General features: G+C 35.9%; 1 protein-coding gene across 2 annotated transcripts in view; it reads left to right on the top strand.

Annotated features, from left to right (window-relative positions):
- The window catches only part of LOC106068606 (contactin-3-like), a 43,301-nt gene extending 35,148 nt beyond the window's left edge, over positions 1–8,153 (top strand). Inside the window, exons 23-28 of one of the 2 annotated variants that reach the window (XM_056003645.1) lie at positions 2,030–2,174; positions 3,828–3,952; positions 4,310–4,511; positions 5,125–5,240; positions 5,953–6,127; positions 7,600–8,153. In XM_056003645.1, the coding sequence (XP_055859620.1) occupies positions 2,030–2,174; positions 3,828–3,952; positions 4,310–4,511; positions 5,125–5,240; positions 5,953–6,127; positions 7,600–7,730 (894 nt within the window). In that variant the 3' untranslated portion in view covers positions 7,731–8,153. Of the gene's footprint in view, positions 1–2,029; positions 2,175–3,827; positions 3,953–4,309; positions 4,512–5,124; positions 5,241–5,952; positions 6,128–7,599 lie in introns of those variants that run through there. The other variant, XR_008773568.1, reaches the window with a different exon arrangement.
- The last annotated feature ends 9,564 nt before the right edge of the window (positions 8,154–17,717 follow it).

Raw genomic sequence — 17,717 nt, 5'->3', positions numbered from 1 at the left:
TACTAATATACTAATTATTTATATTTCAACCTATTTTTAGATTATTTCGCCCCCCCCCTCTAGTATGTTGGCCGATTTGGTGGGGTCGGGAGGGGGCGATGGTATCAATCCCGCCCCCCCTACTTTTTCGAGTGGGGGGGGCGGTCCAATTTATTAGTAGAAATCACAGCCTGCTAACAAAATCAATTAAATATCTATATCCTTGTAACTTGTTATTGATATTTTAACCGATCTTTATATTATGTCGTTCCCTGTTTGCCGATTGGTGGGTGGGGGGTGGGGTGGGGACGAATACCTCTTCTGCCCTTCACACCTAAACCCTTTGAGTGGGGGGGGGGCGGTCTGTTTTTATGGAGAAATCATAGTTTGTGAACAAAATTAGTTGAATTAATATATACATTTTATATTATGTCGCTCCCTTTCTGGTATTTTGGCCGATTCGGTGGGGTGAGGGGGGGGGGGCGATTGCATGTACTGCCCTCCCCAGTCTAGACCTCTGAGTGCTGGGGGGGCGGTCCTATTTTTGTGGAGAATCATAGTTTGTGAATAAAATTAGTTGAATATCTATATAATATAAACTACGTATTGATATGTGACCCATTGTAAATATGTCGTACCACACTCTAATCTCAAATTGTATCATTAGTAAATTTAAATGAAAAAGCGTTGTACCAGGCGGGAGGGGCGATACATGCAATCGCATTTCCCCCATCGGACAAATCAATACTTTTTCTTTTTGTATTATAGTTAAGAAATTACAAAATTAAAAAAAATCTGTCACTAATATAATTTATATATACTATAAATTAAATTGTTATATCGAGTCGCCCCATACCTATTCTTTAATGCCAAATGCAATCTTTAGCAGAAATTAGTAAAGGAGCGTGGATTAATCGTTTTCACTCTACCGCCATTCCCATTTCCAGACAGAGTTTTTGTGATTTCACATGAAGTTATCATAAGTATTTTAAGAAAGACTTTGCATTGGAAAAGTTAGAATTCAAACGAAATTTTTCAGTATAAGAGTCATGATTGAGATGAGTTCTAAACTCAAATAACGTTTTCATAGTCGCCTTTTCCCGCCCTTTACTCAATCTGATATTTTTCTAGCTAAATAAATTTGGGACTATTACTCACAATTTATACTAAAGTTTTCTTGAATACTATTTATCGAATAAGTTTTTTTTTCTGCGGCGATCCTCAAAGAAAAAATCTAAATACGTGGGGTATCCTATCTTTTCAAAGAACAAATCGGTTTTATTTGCAATGTAATATGGGCCTATAAATTCAAATTAGAATATTTTTCAAGAACAACATTATTCGAAAGGTCGTTTTTTAATAGTATGAATAATGAGCTTCAGGTCAGGAGAATGCGTTTCTGCAATGAAGAATGCAAGAAAACGCTTTTAGCGTCGGGGCTTCGCCCCGAACATTTATGAGTAATGAGTTGTAGATGTCAGGAGAATGCGTTTCTGCAGAGAAGAATGCAAGAAAACGCTTTTGGCGTCGGGGCTTCGCCCCGAACTTCATTTATGGGTAATGAGTTGTAGATGTCAGGAGAATGCGTTTCTGCAATGAAGAATGCAAGAAAACGTTTTTTGGCGTCGGGGCTTCACCCCGAACTCCATTGATGAATAATGAGATGTACTTGTCAGGAGAATGCGTTTCTGCAGTGAAAAAAAAAGCAAGAAAACGCTTATGGCGTCGGGGCTTCGCCCCGAACTTCACCAGAGAACTTTATAGCGCTGCCCCAGTTGTTTTGTTTTTCGCCGAAGGTTGAGAAATGCTGCTTTTTTTATTCTCATATATATATATATATATATATATATGTGCGTGTGTGTGTGTGTGCGCGCGCTGTATGCACGTTTATGCGTAGGGTTAGGGTTTACTTGGCGTTAGGGTTAGGGTTTGGAAAAAAATCGCCCCCCCCCCCACTCCAAAGTTCTCGATCTGCTAGTGGACCTTACAGACTTTTTACCTCACCTTACTTTGAATGTCAACTGTATATGCTCTTTTCTTAACGAACCAGGTGGACAATCTCATTGATACGTCACTTTATATAACTGTTGGTCCAGATAATTATTATCTCCCTTACGAGGTGATGGTACAGGCAGTGAACGAGAAAGGCAGGGGACCTAACTCCACAGTGGCCATCGTATACTCTGCTGAGGATGGTAAGAAAAAAGAAATGATGCAGGAGAAGAATGATTTTTTTTTTAAATACAGATTTTACTAAAGAATAAAAAGACAACCACCTTAAATTTGGACTTAAAATCTTTAAAATTTAATTAATTTCTTTTGTAAAAATATGTATTGTCCTGCAAGTATCTTTACTGTGAGCTGGATGTTAATGTTTATTAGAGATCCCCCCCCCTTATTTTGTATTGAAAGGAAACAAACTCCAATATCCACAATATTAATTGGAAACAATTAATATCGACGGTACTCTTCCAGCTAAACCATAAGGTATGACATAGCAGATAAGTGCGATCAGAAATATTTTTACCAATTGTTATTGTTTAGCTTTTAGTTTTCTCAAAGCGCTATGGTCCTATCCATTGTCTGGACCCGTTGGGCAAGGAGAAGGGAAGAAGAAGGTATCTGGGTGAATTTTGGTGATCGATTTTTTTTTTAATACATAAATGTAAATGCTCACTTATGGCTGGAGTTCTCGAGGGGACTAATTCTACTTATACCACCACATCGTCAAGTACGATTTCTTTCCCTTGTTCAAGGGGACTTCTGGTGATTAGCTGTTTGGTGTTTCTGTAGCTTATGTTTTTTTCTACAGGGCTGGGTAGCTAGCCCTACGCCCAACCCTCCTCCTTTCTCAATTTTTACCAGACAGACAGAGAAAGTGAGTTGATATAAGCTTTGTAAAAAGAATCATGAAGCAACCCCCCCCCCCCCAAAAAAAAAAAAGATTGGTCTCGGTCATATCCCGTAGATCCCAGCGATGTGAGCCGTTCTACCATTCAAAAGAGCAGAGCAGCAGTGTGTATTTATTCTACCGGGCGAACGAGGAATAGGAGATATATTATTAGGTATGCTTTTCTAAGCGTTTAATCTTGTTATGGATTTCTGTTTATAAGTTAAGGTTTGGTGTCTAATGCACTATAGAATCTTATAAAGACTTCATTCATTTGTTTACAGTATTTTTCCGTATAAGTGTAGAACATCATAAATGTATTTAACATTAAACCATTTTAATAATTTTAATTTAAATAGTCGACTCATGAATACATACTCTTTTCACCTCTTAGGATTTTTGAAAGTCAAATTTCCATCTCAGACTTAACTGAGCTAGTTAATTCACCTGGGAGGCATAGAACCGCAACCAGATTTCTCCTCCGAAATCCGTTCTAAGCAACAAGCTTCTCGTATTTCATTCCAGTATCCTAAGCTTCGCTGACGACCCAACTTCTTCCAAGTTTGTTTAGGTCTGCCCACAGTCCATTTCCCTGCGGGTTTCAATCGTAAATGGTTCTGATGTTCCAGGTCCCTATCCTGGTTGAAGTGAATGTTTGTCAGGGTGCTAGGTTCTCGAGCGTTTTTACTCGTACACGTCGTAGATCAAGTTCTAGCTGGTTTAATGTAATTACGTTTTCTGTGCCAGCAGTTCAGTGACGTGAGGTTACTTGTCTTACGATCACCCACCCCCCTCCTTTTTTTTTTCTTGCATGGGACCGGCAACCCCCCCCCCCTCCCATATAGAGTGTACCCAGGTGGAATTATCCTGACAAGAAGATTCACAATTTTTTTGTGTAGTTTTGTTATGAACATAAAAAGGTGATGGTAACCTTCCCCTGTTACAAACTTGTTCTCAGTACCCACCAACGTATCTCCTGTGTTTGAGTCAGCCAACGCCATCAATGGTACTGCTGGAATAGTCACATGGAAACCAGTCCCAGACACGAGAGAGGCTGCCAAAGGAAAAGTTTTTGGATACCAGGCATGTGATGTAGCATATACAAGTCAAAGTTTTAGTTTATATATAAAGATAGTTTTTATTCAATAATGTTGTCATAAATCTTTTAAATTGAAAGAAATACCTTGTGCTCGAATTATTACTGATAAAAAATTCAAACACAAAGAGAGGCTTACTGATAGCTACATAAAAGTGTTTAAAATTATTGATTCTTGAGACAATGGCTTATGTTCTAATCATTTCTCAAATCTTAACGATTTTGAATAAAAGTTTTGGCTCTCTTGTGCAAGAATACTATCAATATATAATTATCTCTTAATAATTATTTTATATATATATTCATATATGGTTAGTGTCAATGCAAATTAATTGTATCACCAGATCAACTATTGGTTGGAAGATACCAAATGTCTGGGTAAAAATGAGCTGAATGGTATGTCCATCAACATTTACGGTGATGTGTCCAGTGGCATGCTTGTAGGACTGGACTTCTCTGGCGACTACTGCCTGAACATCCAGTTCCAGAACAACGCTGGGATGGGACCAAAAACGGACAACTATTACATGGGGATGAACGATGCACGTACGACTATTGAACACCTCCATGACTGCTATTTAGATATATACTAAATATAACTTAGTCGTATGAAAATTGTCTAGAATATTGTTTACTTAAATTTATTTATACATAAAGTATAAATATATAATTGTGAATAAAATAATTGTTTTAATGTAAATAATTGCAACTTGTTTTAGCACTATTGGAATATAACATAAACTAGAGAGCTTAAATGCCAAATTGACCCTCCAAATAATACACCACAGTAGTCCTCAATATTCTACTTGAGTGTAATGAAACATAAGCTCAATGGGGAGAGAGTTCCAAACATTAGCTCCATGCACTGAGCTAGCTAACACGCTGTAACTTTGAAGGGGAAAATGTGACACTGCCTTTGAATACTAGAAATCCTCTTCCGGTTCAACTAATTGTGATGATAGTTTCACTTTGGATGCAGTTGTTTTTTCCGTGAAATATTCAAATCTAATCAAACATCTGATATGATATACATGAGGAATTCTTTTCTTGCATAACAGCTTCCCCTCGTATTGCTGCTTAATTAACTGAACACAGTATGTTTAATCTAGACATTCTGAATCAAGGCTTCGTGTTGTACTATTATCTTTTCAATATTCAGCACCCAGTCAGTATCCCGAGTATGTAACAGTTCTCTCTCATGGCAATGACAGCGTGAGGTTGATTTGGAGAGGGATCTCAACCATCTTTAGAGAAGAACCTCTTCTTGGTTACAAGGTAATTTTCTCAACTACTATTTATATTAGTGACATAGATTCATAGACCAACCCAATCTCGATATTTCTAAAATTTAGTAAACAGTTTTTATATAATAGTTTCTTAAGCATGTCTTTACTTTAACCCCCCCCCCCCCAAAAAAAAAAAAAAAAACTATAAATAATTTGTAATGATTATATTAACTTATTTTTTGGTATGTATCCCTAGGGCCCTAGGGGGCCAACATCTCCAACGAACTCTTCTCTTAGCAACTTTCTCATCTACTCCCATGTAATTCCTGTATCCTCAGTTTTTTAACTATCATAAGACCTCTAAGAACTATCCTAAGACCTCTAAGCATTTTCTTCTTTTTTCCAATGCAATAATCTGTTAAGAGATTACATTTTAAAAGATCTTCGTCTAAACAAATGTGTTTCCTTGGTAAAATTGAGAAAAGTAAAGTTTCCCTTTCAGACCATGAGATCTAAAGGGCAGATAAAGTAAAAGTCATATGTTTCTGCGGCCCACGGTTAACAATGGTGTTATATGGCTAGCTCAACGACCAACCGCCTTTACTTTTCTTCAACTAATGTCAGTTATCCATTAAAGGTGGGCTCAGAGGCGTCCTAATGATCCTGAAATTCAAAATCCCACTAGGTTCTTAAGCCAAGCGCTTTACCACTAAGCCATCTCGTCTCTTTGTTAACTTGCTTATCTTTTATTTCCCTTCCAGGCCCTGTGGTGGGATGTCAGAGAAGACATAAGAACCGCCAAGATTGCGACATTTTCAAGAATCCCAACAGGAGTCATACATGGGATAGAAAAAGATGTTGTTTATAAGCTTCGTGTCCTGGGCTACAGTCGTGGTGGCAACGGAAAGAAAAGTCCAACAGTTTACTTTACCTTAGGTATGATATGTTTACTGGTTTGTTTGTTACCTGTTTAGGATGTTCCTTCAGATGTGAAGATTATTACATCCTAAACCTCCCGCAGGATTACAAGAGATGGCTGCGGGCAGGGCTCGATTGAGACTATCCATTACTGTCAAACTAGTTAACTGATCGAAACATTTTTTACTTTAGTGAATTTTATGAATATAAAGCGCGAAATTGTAAATAGTGAAAACGATTTAGGTATGACTGGAATTTAGGTCCTATGAGAGATTGAGAGTCTACAGTAGTGAGTTGGAGAATTTAAGTTGAACAGTCAGTATAATTTAGTAGTGGAGAGAGGTTAGTTAGAACAAGTATGTAGTGGAGAGAGGCTAGTTAGAACAAGTATGTAGTGGAGAGAGGCTAGTTAGAACAAGTATGTAGTGGAGAGAGGCTAGTTAGAACAAGTATGTAGTGGAGAGAGGCTAGTTAGAACAAGTTTGTAGTGGAGAGAAGTTAGTTGAAATATGCAGTCTGAATATGTAGTACATATGTCGTTGAGAGAATTCAGTCAGTATAAGTATATTGTTTAGAGAAGTTAGTTGCAGAATGCAGTCAGAAGAAGTTAAATACAGTATGTAGTCGAGAGAAGTACTTCGTTGCAGATGAAATTATTAGTTGAAGTGTATAAGCTGAAGTTATTTAGTTTTTCTGTGAAGTCAAGCAATACACTTCGTGTGGTGTGAAAGTAATTTCAGTGAAGCAAGAAGTTATTATGTTCATCAAATAGACTCATGCCAATTGGATTGATATCCTATCAATAAACCTCGTTTTAGTTCGTTCTATAACCAGACCGTTTTATATACATTTCACGAGTAGTTCTTGTAGTTGTAAGTTCTGTAATGCTGCCTATGGATGACAAGCCTACAAGAAATCTGCCTAAAACAATTCTTACAAACTTATGTAATGATAACCATTCAATAGTATCACTCACACTATCAAGAGACAGTCCAGAGATCATACCACATGAGTGGCATCGAAACAACTTAAAGAGTGGCGTGTTTTTACGGAGTTCCTGGTGACAATGTACATAATTTTTTATTTCTTTTTAACTTCCAAAATAAATTAATGCACAATGTATAAAAGTAAATTAGGTTTCCCTTTCAAACCCTGAAATCTATAGGGCAGATGATATAAAGGCCATCTCTTTCTGTGGCCCACGGTTAACGAGGGTGTCATGTGGCCAGCACAACGACCTATAGCATTTACGTTCCCCAACTAATGTTAGGTACCAATTAGAGCTGGGTGGACTCAGAAGCGCCCAAAGACCCCAGAATAAAAAAATTCCAGTTTTCACTAGGATTCGAACCCGTACCTCGGTTCGGAAGCCAAGCACTTTATCGCTCAGCCACCTCGCCGCCATATAATGTTTAATGTATATTAATATTCTGATTTAAACAAACTATTGGTTATTACAGATGTATACATGTTTCCAATAATTCTTACAGGAGGTCAAGTTCTGATTGATCCTCTAACAACAGACGTCATGAACGATAGCAGATCAAGAAAGACGAATCAGTTCCATGTTTATTTCTTAACACTAGTTTATCTGCTGTCTACTCAAGTTGCCCAGACGTAGCGATGAGATAGGAAAATATTTGACTGAATGCCAGTACGGGAAAACAAATCAACAACAACATTAAAGATGTACAAAGGAAAAATAAAATCTCTTTGAAAAATCATGATTAAAAATATAGCACCAAAGAAGGCTAGAACTGGCTAGACACCAAGAAAGTGTTGATTTAACTCTTTCTCTCTAATTTTAATTATTTACCACATACCATATGGTATCGTCAGTTAGGAGAGAAAGAGTTAAAAAAAAAACATTTTTAAAAAATACGAAGCTTATATTAAGCTTAGTTGTATCAATGAGTTTGGATCAGTCATGTATTTAAATTTGTAAAAGATCTAGACTAACAGAAATAAATCTGCGCAATTACAAATATTTTTACCAATTGTTTTCGTTGATCTCAATTTCATGCTTTTAGCTTTCTCTATGCGCTATGGTTCTATCACTTGTCTGGACCAGTTTGGAAAAGGGTAAGGGAGAAAAGGAGATATTTGGGTGATCGCTTTTTAAATGCATTTATTTAAAAAAGTGAACGACCTGAATTTGAACTCGAATGTTAGAGCCTCCTCAAGCCATTACTCCAATCTGCCTCTGTTAATGAAAATAGAAGGTTTTAGAGTTATCTATTGTTAGCTTCAAATTTTAATGCGCCGACATTCAAAAGTATAAAGGGGGCTAATTCAACTTATACCACTACATTCATCAGTACAATTTCGTTCCCTTGTTCGAAATACCAAACAGAATAATTAATTACCAATAGCTAATTAATTAATTTTTGTTATTGATTTTCGTTTTCTCAGGTAAAAGAAATAATTGTGTAAAATTTCAGCTTGATCTGAAATTGGGTGTCGGAGAAATAACGTGACGATCACTGGTTGGGATTCTTTCTGAAGGATCTGTCATTATTTCCTAGAAGCCCAAAGATTCCAAGAAATATAAATGGTTATTCAATACTGAAGAGATTACCTTGCCAACAACACATAAGACACTAACACAAGTGTACGGTTTACACGGTTTACGATCAGTCCTTATTTGCTAATGTTTTTTTTTTAGTTTTTGAGAATCACTTTATTTTTTGTCACTTCTCCTTCAAAATTGAAGCATGAAAATGTATTATTTTTAGCCATGCCTGGATTTAATCTGCAGTTTTTTTTTTTTTTATTTTATTCAGTAATGAAGAGATTACAACACATAGGACACAAACATAATGGGATTTTTTAGCGGCCCCCGTAAGGGGAAAAAGCCGCTATTAGGTTTGTGCAAAATGTCCGTCTGTCCGTCTGTCCGTCTGTCCGTCTGTCACACTCAGATCTCGAAAACTAGGAGAGATATGAAAAATATTATTTCATCATTAAATCCGGCTTGAAAAGTTTAGGTGCAACGGCTACTTTTGGTTTTCTAAAAGCAAACCGTTTAATTTATAAAATTAATTATGCAAGCGATTTTTTCATAAAAATACACCAATTCTAAAACAATTACGTAAATGTAAGGGAGGCAATGTTACAATATGCTAACAAAGATGGACAATTTTTGTGTATTTTCAGTATCACTAAGTCAAATATATTTTTAAAATGTACAGGAAATGTTTACAACAAATACAAATAATAGTTAAAGACGTTTTTCCTGGTCAACTAGCTGCTAAAATTAAAAGAAAACATTTCTGTTTGTTTATAAAGGCTAATAATGCACTTTGTATTTTTTTAAATGGACTTTTTATGCAGCGATTTTCGTGCAGTAGCGTAACGTCGCAACATGATCAGGTGCTAAACCAATTCCTTAAACTTTTTTAAAAAATCAGATTTTATTTATTTTTTGTTTAGTGCCCCCATCCGAATAAAAGAAGCTTATTTTTGTGCGTTTTGTCTGTTGGTCGGTCTGTCCGTCACGATTAGATTTAAAAAACTAGAACTCTAAAAGCTATTGAAAATCTGATATACCCTTTAATGTTCCTCCCATAACATCTCAATAGTTTTAAGTATCTAAAATTGATTGTTCCGGATTTTTTTGTGCAAAACTAATCAACGCCAACAAATGTTTGTTTGCTCTTCTAACTTATATTACATTCAATTTCCATGCTTAAACGTTGCAAAAACACATTATCAATTATATGTTGTTCCGTTTTTTATGTAAATAGCATATTAATGCTAAATCATAATCTCTATACTGACTTATATTTCATTAAGTGTAAAAATGTTCCGGATATTGTTTTATAAAACATGAATTATGCCTAAAGATTGTTTGAAATCGCATAAGGCTTTTAAAAAAAGTAATTTACTAGAATTGATTACTGAAAATTACTTTTTAGACATTTAATTTTCTTGTAAAACATAACATAGAAGTTTTGTAATCGATAAAGAAAGTTCCGGATTTTGTTTCTTACAAATCGTCGCCAGAAATTTCCGAATTTATTTAAAAATCTACTAACGCCAAATAATTGTTTGAACTCCCTCTTCTAATTAATAAACAAATAATCTTCTCATTTACGAAATAATGTTTTTACGGATTTTTATGAAAAATATTTTAACTCACTACTCTCTTACAGTACATTTAACTTTCTACCTAAAACATTAAAAAATCTAATTATCGTTAATATTATGTTCCGATTTTTAAGGAAAACAGAATCCAAACACCAAAGTAAGGTATGAAAATCTCTCCACGTGGCTGTAGTACATCTAATTTTTATACGAGACCATCCAAAAAATTTAATTAACGGTATTACATTTATCTGAAATTCTCTTTTTCTTTTACTATTTATACAAACATCCGGAACAATCTATTATATAAACTTTTCAATTGTGTTCATACCTAAAAATTATTGCGATGTTTTGAAACGTAAAATAAAGGTTAATCAATTTTTAATAACTTTTAGTTGTTTTTTTTATATCAAGATAACGGACAGACCGACTGACAGACAAAACGCAAAAACAATGTGGCTTTGATCCTTTTTAAATAATATCTATTAGAACTCAGTGCACCAATGTCTATGAACCCTCGTTAAATATCTCGTGTAAATAAAGACATTTTTTTTATGGTACCGGTACTAGCCTATTGTGAGATAATGGAATTTTTTTTCTTTGACGTCATATGAATGGACTCTTTAAATGTAATGTTAAAAGAACGCACTCGGTGCACCAATGTCTATTAACCCTCGAAAAAATTGCTTGTATTAATGAAAACATATTTTAGTCTAACTAAGCCGTGTGACGTAGTGTTTTTTTTTCCTTTGACGTCACATGGAATGAATTCTTTAAATGAAATGCTAAAAGAACGCACTCGGTGCACCAATGTCTATGAACACTCGAGAAATGGCTCGTGTTGATAAAGGTGATTTTTAGTCTAGCTAGGCCTTGTGACGTAGTGTTTTTTTTTTCCTTTGACGTCATATGAAATGAATTCTTTAAATGAAATGCTAAAAGAACGCACTCGGTGCACCAATGTCTATGAACACTCGATAAAAGGCTCGTAATGATGAAGGCGATTTTTATTCTAGCTAGGCCGTGTGACGTAGTGTTTTTTTTTCCTTTGACGTCATATGGAATGAATTCTTTAAATGAAATGCTTAAAGAACGCACTCGGTGCACCAAAGTCTATGAACACTCGATAAATGGCTCTTATAGATGAAGGCGATTTTTAGTCTAGCTAGGCCGTGTGACGTAGTGTTTTTTTCCCTCTGACGTTATATGGAATTAATTCTTCAAATGAAATGAAAAAAGAACTCGGTATAGTAATGTTTATTAAGCCTCGTTATGTGACTCGCGTTTAAAAAAGGAATGATATCTTGATTTAGATCTAATCTAGATTTTTTAAACTAGATCTAGATTTTTATTACAGTATATCTAGATCTGGATTTATATTCTAATTAAAATTATTTTAGAGTCTAGATCTAGAATTTCTAGATCTAGTTTAGACTAAAATAGACTAGATTAAGATGTAGAATTTCAATTTCTAAACTTAAAGTGTAAAAAAAAAGTGTAGATTTTCATTTCTAAACGTTTTGATCAATATTGTAATGTTTTAATATACTAAAACTAATCTACTATTTTTTTTATTAAATTTAAATTTAAATTTACGGCAAATGAATCTTTGAAACATTATTACTTTTGACCATCGGATGGCTGCCTGGTCGTGCGGTTTGCGCGCTGGACTGTCGTTCAGATTTATGGATAGCCCAGGGTTCAAACCCTGCCCGCTCCCATCCCCCGTCGTCCTGCGGGAGGTTTGGACTAGGAAGTAATTATCTTCAACTCTGAAGGAACATCCGAAACGTGTAAAACATTTTACATCAAAATTAAATCACCTCTTGAATATTATTTGCGAATATGCAGATCCGACAGGGATCCGACTTTGACGGGGGCCGCCTCTGAGTTTGTGTAACACAAACTCTCTTTGTAATCTTGTTTGTTTTTATTTCCACTTTATTATCCAAAAGATACATTGCAAAAAAAAAACAAAAAAAACGAAATTTATGGTATCACAACAACAAATGTAAAAGTTTTGTTCAGAAATTGTTCATAGTTCCTGCTTTCATTTGCTTGTCCTTTTTCCTGCCCTAGATGCATGAAAGTCCGCATACATTTTAAGCCATACAATCAGGGGCGGAATGGGTGTCAAAATCTACCCGGGCATTTCTATGCAATTCGGCCCACAAATTGTTAGCCACATGATTGCTTTAGATAATTGTTAGACACTAAATTGTAAAAGCTCTCTTAAAATAATTTACTGGCATTCATGAGGCCCTTTCGGTGGCCCTATCGGCCAATTAGGTACCGGTCCACCGGGCATTTGCCCGAATGCCCATATAGCCAGTCCGCACCTGCATACAATCCACATGTGCTTACATCTCACACGAAATGCCTGATCTCCGAAGTTTTGAAGGTCCAACAGTTCTCCGGACAAATACACACACAGACGTTTTTATGGATGGTGTGTTGTCAATCTGAAACTGTGGGGGAGGCTTGTGTATACAATATCCTATGGAAGCCCAAAGGTTCCAAGAAGTATAAATGTTTTTGTTGGAGCGATTGAATTCCTGAAACTGTTATGTACCACAAAGCGGGCTAATCAACACAAAAAAATTGTTCGTGTACATCACTCACTCATAAGTCCCACGCCATTGTATACAGGCTGAACTCTATTACTATGACCGCTTTTCCAAATCACTAGTAGAGAAACCTCCACAAGTTGACAGACCGGTACCGGTTTCCAGATGTTAAACTTGTCGTCAATCCAAGATTGAGGACACACAGAATTGCAGTGAGCTCATGAGGAACTTAGAGGACTAGATATAATCTAAGATTAAATATGCATTCCAGTATGTCTGGTCTGGAGATAATTTTTTCCCAAATGAAGTCCCAGGACAATTAATATTTACTAGTTGACACCGAGAGGTCCTGGAGTTCTGTTAGAATCACCACAGACTGAAAAGATTAAATAGAGTATCTGTGAGCAATTTTTATTTATTTATTGATTTTCCTTTTTGTGAAATAGTCCCCAGTACAAATAAAGCACCACGAGCCACACCAACTTGGATTGTAAATCTCACACCAAAGGAATGTAAAAAAAACAACATTCTTTGCCATGTGACGCCTTCATTTGGTCAAACTCTTACCTTACAAAATTATAATAATAATAATAATACTTTTTTTTTTCATTTAGAGCAAAGATATGCTTAATAAATATTGAAACCGTCAGAGACAGAAAAATGATACAAGGATTAGCAGTTTTCTGTTGTCTGTCTTATTTACAATAATAATAAGGCTTGTCTTCAAGTCCGAAGATTGGTGAGGAATGCGGTATTTTCCGTGGCGACGCAGCCCCGGCTTTGACCAACATATTTTGCCACATTCGGGGCGAGCATAACCATTGTCCGCAAGTGGTCAATTTGGATTTTCTTTTCGCCGTCGTTTGGTCTCTAATGCTTATACCGAGACATTTGTGAGTGACCTCCAGCTATCTTGTTCTGAGGCTAGCATGCATCAATTAATAAATAGCGTATCCTATTATTCATCTGCTAGATTTTAGAGATAACTAAAGCCGTTAAATACACAGCGTACTAGAAGGATAGGAAACGTTACTTAGTTGAGGTTTCGAATGAGAGATTGGCCATTTACAAAACAATTAAATCAATTAGTCATTCAATAACATCAGTTGGGCCAGGTTCACATTGACCTATACCTCCATAACTACCACTTCATTGAATACATATTATTACGAATCTCACTATCCAGGCTCTCTGCAAACTGCACCATACACCACCAACTTAAAGAACTTGACAACTCAGGGCTCCAAAGTAACGTAACACTTTAATAGTTGAATAAATAACAGCCAATACTGTACAATTGGCAACACGTACACTGTACAAATATCTCTCCGATAACACCGTTCCGCAGTATCAACTCTTGCACTGGCCTCTCCGTCTCGTTCCGGGCTTGCACTGGGTTCAACAGTTCAGGACTGACTTCACACACTAGGCTCGTTGTGTCGGACTCGATCGCAGACCAAGATCAAGACGCCAGCCGTCTCAACTGTACTTGACAGTACTCCGCACTGAACCGTCGTAATGCTCGTACAGAACCACACCGCTGAACTGTGCTGTAGTCGACCGGACTGTAGTGAACCGGGCTCTGAACCCCTGCCGTGCACCTCCTTTCTGTACCGTCTTGACTGCGACACCTCCGCTCTTTATATAGGGTCCCTACTTGTCTTCTCGAACCGGACAGAACGCCGCTCGACGTTTCTAGGTGGTCAGATGACTACAACTCTCGTGACGCTGCGATCCTTCCCGAACCGTCCTGTTCACACGGTTGACCGCTCGTCTAGCGCTGGCCTGGGGCGATTTGCGTCGGCTGACTACACACACCACTACCCCTCTCTGTGCCACCACCAAGTTTATAACAATATGAAATTATGAATATTAACAATGTATTAATAATAACATTAATGTAAATCTCCGTATCCGGTAGTATCACGTCGTCGTTAGTTGAACTATCCATACAATAGTATCGGTAACTTTGATGGCATGTGCAGGTTTCTTTTCTTTGTCTCGACAGACGTAAGATTGTAGTTGTTGATAGTTTGTAGTTCATAGTTTCTGATATTTTTTTATGAAACTATTGAAACCTGCCATTTTACATGTCTGAGAGGACGACTTCTGGGACCGATGTTAAGTTTTTGTTTCCACTCAAACTGTTTTTGTAACTTTTTCATTTGTATTCTGTTTAGTTTTTTTTTTTTTTACTAGCCCTTTGTATCCCTGATTCTCTTTTTATTTTGTCAAACTTTTTTTTCTCTCTCTCTCTCTCTCTTAATAGTTTTAATCTCACAATATTTGTCTTTTTATCTATCAATCTTTTCTCTCTCTCTTCACACACACATACACACACAACCTTCCTCTGTTGCACTCTCTCTCTCTTTCTCTCTCACTCACACACTCTCTGTTTCTCTTTCTGTCTCGCTATCTTCCTCTCTCTCTTTCACTCTCTCTCACACACTCTGTCTCTCTCTCTATCTTTTCTTCTCTCACACACACACACTCTCTCTTTTTCTCTCTCACTCTCTCTGACACACTCTCTCTCTCTCTGTCTCTCTCTCTCTTTCTTTCTCTCTCTCACTCTCCTTCTCTCTTTCTTGCTCCCTCTCTTTCCCTTTTCTCTCTTTCTGTGTCTCTCTCTCTCTCATATACACTGTTCATCATACAAAAATAATATCACGGTTAATGCAATCTTACCTTTTCAATTTGTATCAGGTTCTTGGATAAATTAATTCTTAGTTTTTACCCCTAACTAGTGTGGATATCAAAGTCTGTAATAAAGTACTAGAAAGAAAACACAAGATAATACACAGATACATTTTTTTTAAATGTTGACCTATAGACTCGGTTTTCGTTTAATTAATTTAAAATGATCTTAGATTGTCATCCCAATGGACCTCATTCACCAATCGTAAACAAACAATATTTAGTCACGTGATAATATTGATAAAACAACGGGAAAAAAACTGTCACGTGATAGCCATTGTGTATTACAATTAGATCATAATTGGTATAGAAGAGATAGAGAATCACGTGGCTAACTGTTGTTTGTTTACGATTGGGGAATGGGGTCCGTTCTGTTGTCCTTTTCAAACCTCTTCCTACTATTCTTTATAGCCACAGTTACTTGGAATGATTCACGCATTAACGAACTGGAATAATTCATCCAATTATACATTGTGCCTTTAATACACAGCATTTACTTCTAAATCTCTTTAGAGAATTAGGTATTTTGAGGTTTTGTTAGAGGCAGGGTCGAATTGAAGGAGCTGGAGGCCTCTACACTTTTTCGAAACTTTTAATACAGATCCATTTATTAATAAAAATACCAACATCTAGGAAAGTGTCATATTTTATAAGAAAAATAACACAGTACTGAATATTTAAACTTATTTTTCTTCTTTAAAAATATATTTAATAAGCATATTTTTGTTTTAAACATTTATACTTTTGAATTTGTTGATGGCGAGGCCCTGGAATGACGTAGCGTCGTAAAACCTGAGCTGCAGTTACATGTTACAAGAACGCTTCAAGTGGACACATCTTAGTATACGGAAGATAACTCTATTTTAACGCTAGACATTAAAGGATTTCGTCAAGAATGTACACATTTTTAATGTAAGAAAGCTCTGTAAAAAAAAAAGAAAGACAAATGTACTGACTAATCTTACAAGATTACAAAGAGATTTTGTGTGACAGAAAGTTTGTGTAATCACACAAACTCAGAGGCAGCCCTCGACTGACATTAGTTTAAAATTATTCAAGCCAAATCTTTAATAATATCAAAACGTAATAAGCTATTTCCTGATATTTAATCTACAAAATATAATGTTATCTTATCTTATATAACACAATTGTCACTTTTAAAAAATAAGATGATTACGTCCTATGCGTCATGCATTCAGTCATGCATATCAACCAATGACCTAAATTCTGACAAGTCTTTTGTTTTCCTTGCTAGCTCAGACAACCCATTCCATGCTCTAATAGCGCTAGGGAAGAAGGAGCATTTGTACAAATTTGTCCTAGCATATGGAACGAGGAATGTGCCCCTATCTTTGTGTCTTTCTGAGTATTTTATTAATTTTTTTTTGTTTTTGTATTTGAAGATTATGGTTCAGTGTTTTATGTATAATTGCTACTTTACTTTTGAGACTTCTATCCTGAAGGCTTTCTAAATTTAGTGATTTTACTCAAGGTGTTACTCTAGTCTAATGTGAATATTCGTTTGTTATGAATCTCACTGCTCTATTTTGTGTCTGTTCCAGTTTCTTAATGTTTTCTTGAGTTATGGGGTCCCAAACAGAGGATGCATATTCTATTATTGCCCTAACCAAGGTGAAATAACATTTTAGTTTTATGTTCTTATTTGATTTATAGAAATTTCTTTTAATAAGCCCTAATGCTTTCTTTGATTTTTTGATAGTTTCATCAATATGTGAAGTCCATGATAGTTTTTCATTTATTATAACACCTAGGTATTTTTCATTTTTAGTCTGTGTTACTGGTTTACCATAATTAAGATAAGTGGAATTTATTTTTTTTTTAGTTTTTTTGTTACTCTTAATAAAAGTCCTCATATTGTAAGTAACTTCTAAATATTTCTTGAAGGCCCTAAGCTAGAACTTATATTGCATAGAGGGAAATCCGACCCTGGCCCCACACCATCGGGAGTGGGCCCCTAAATGGTCGTGGGCACGGGTTCATTGAACCCCTTCGCGCCATGGAAGCTACGCCACTGCCTTTATACATTTTATAAGGCAATTATTTCATTTTGCTTCTTGCATTGCAAAATTTTCAAATAAAATTTACATCAATAAATACAGTGTTTGCAATATCTATTTCCTCATTTGTTTTTCACAGAAAATAAATAATGTTTTTGTTAGGTGTATGCATATCTTTAAGATATGCATTTTTAAACAAATGGCGAGTATAATAATAATAATAATAAAAAGAAGTCGACGAAT

Source organism: Biomphalaria glabrata, chromosome 11 (genome assembly GCF_947242115.1).
Source record: "Biomphalaria glabrata chromosome 11, xgBioGlab47.1, whole genome shotgun sequence".
Classification (NCBI taxonomy): domain Eukaryota; kingdom Metazoa; phylum Mollusca; class Gastropoda; family Planorbidae; genus Biomphalaria; species Biomphalaria glabrata.
Note: the sequence above shows the minus strand (reverse complement) of the source record. Positions and strands in the feature narration are given on the sequence as shown.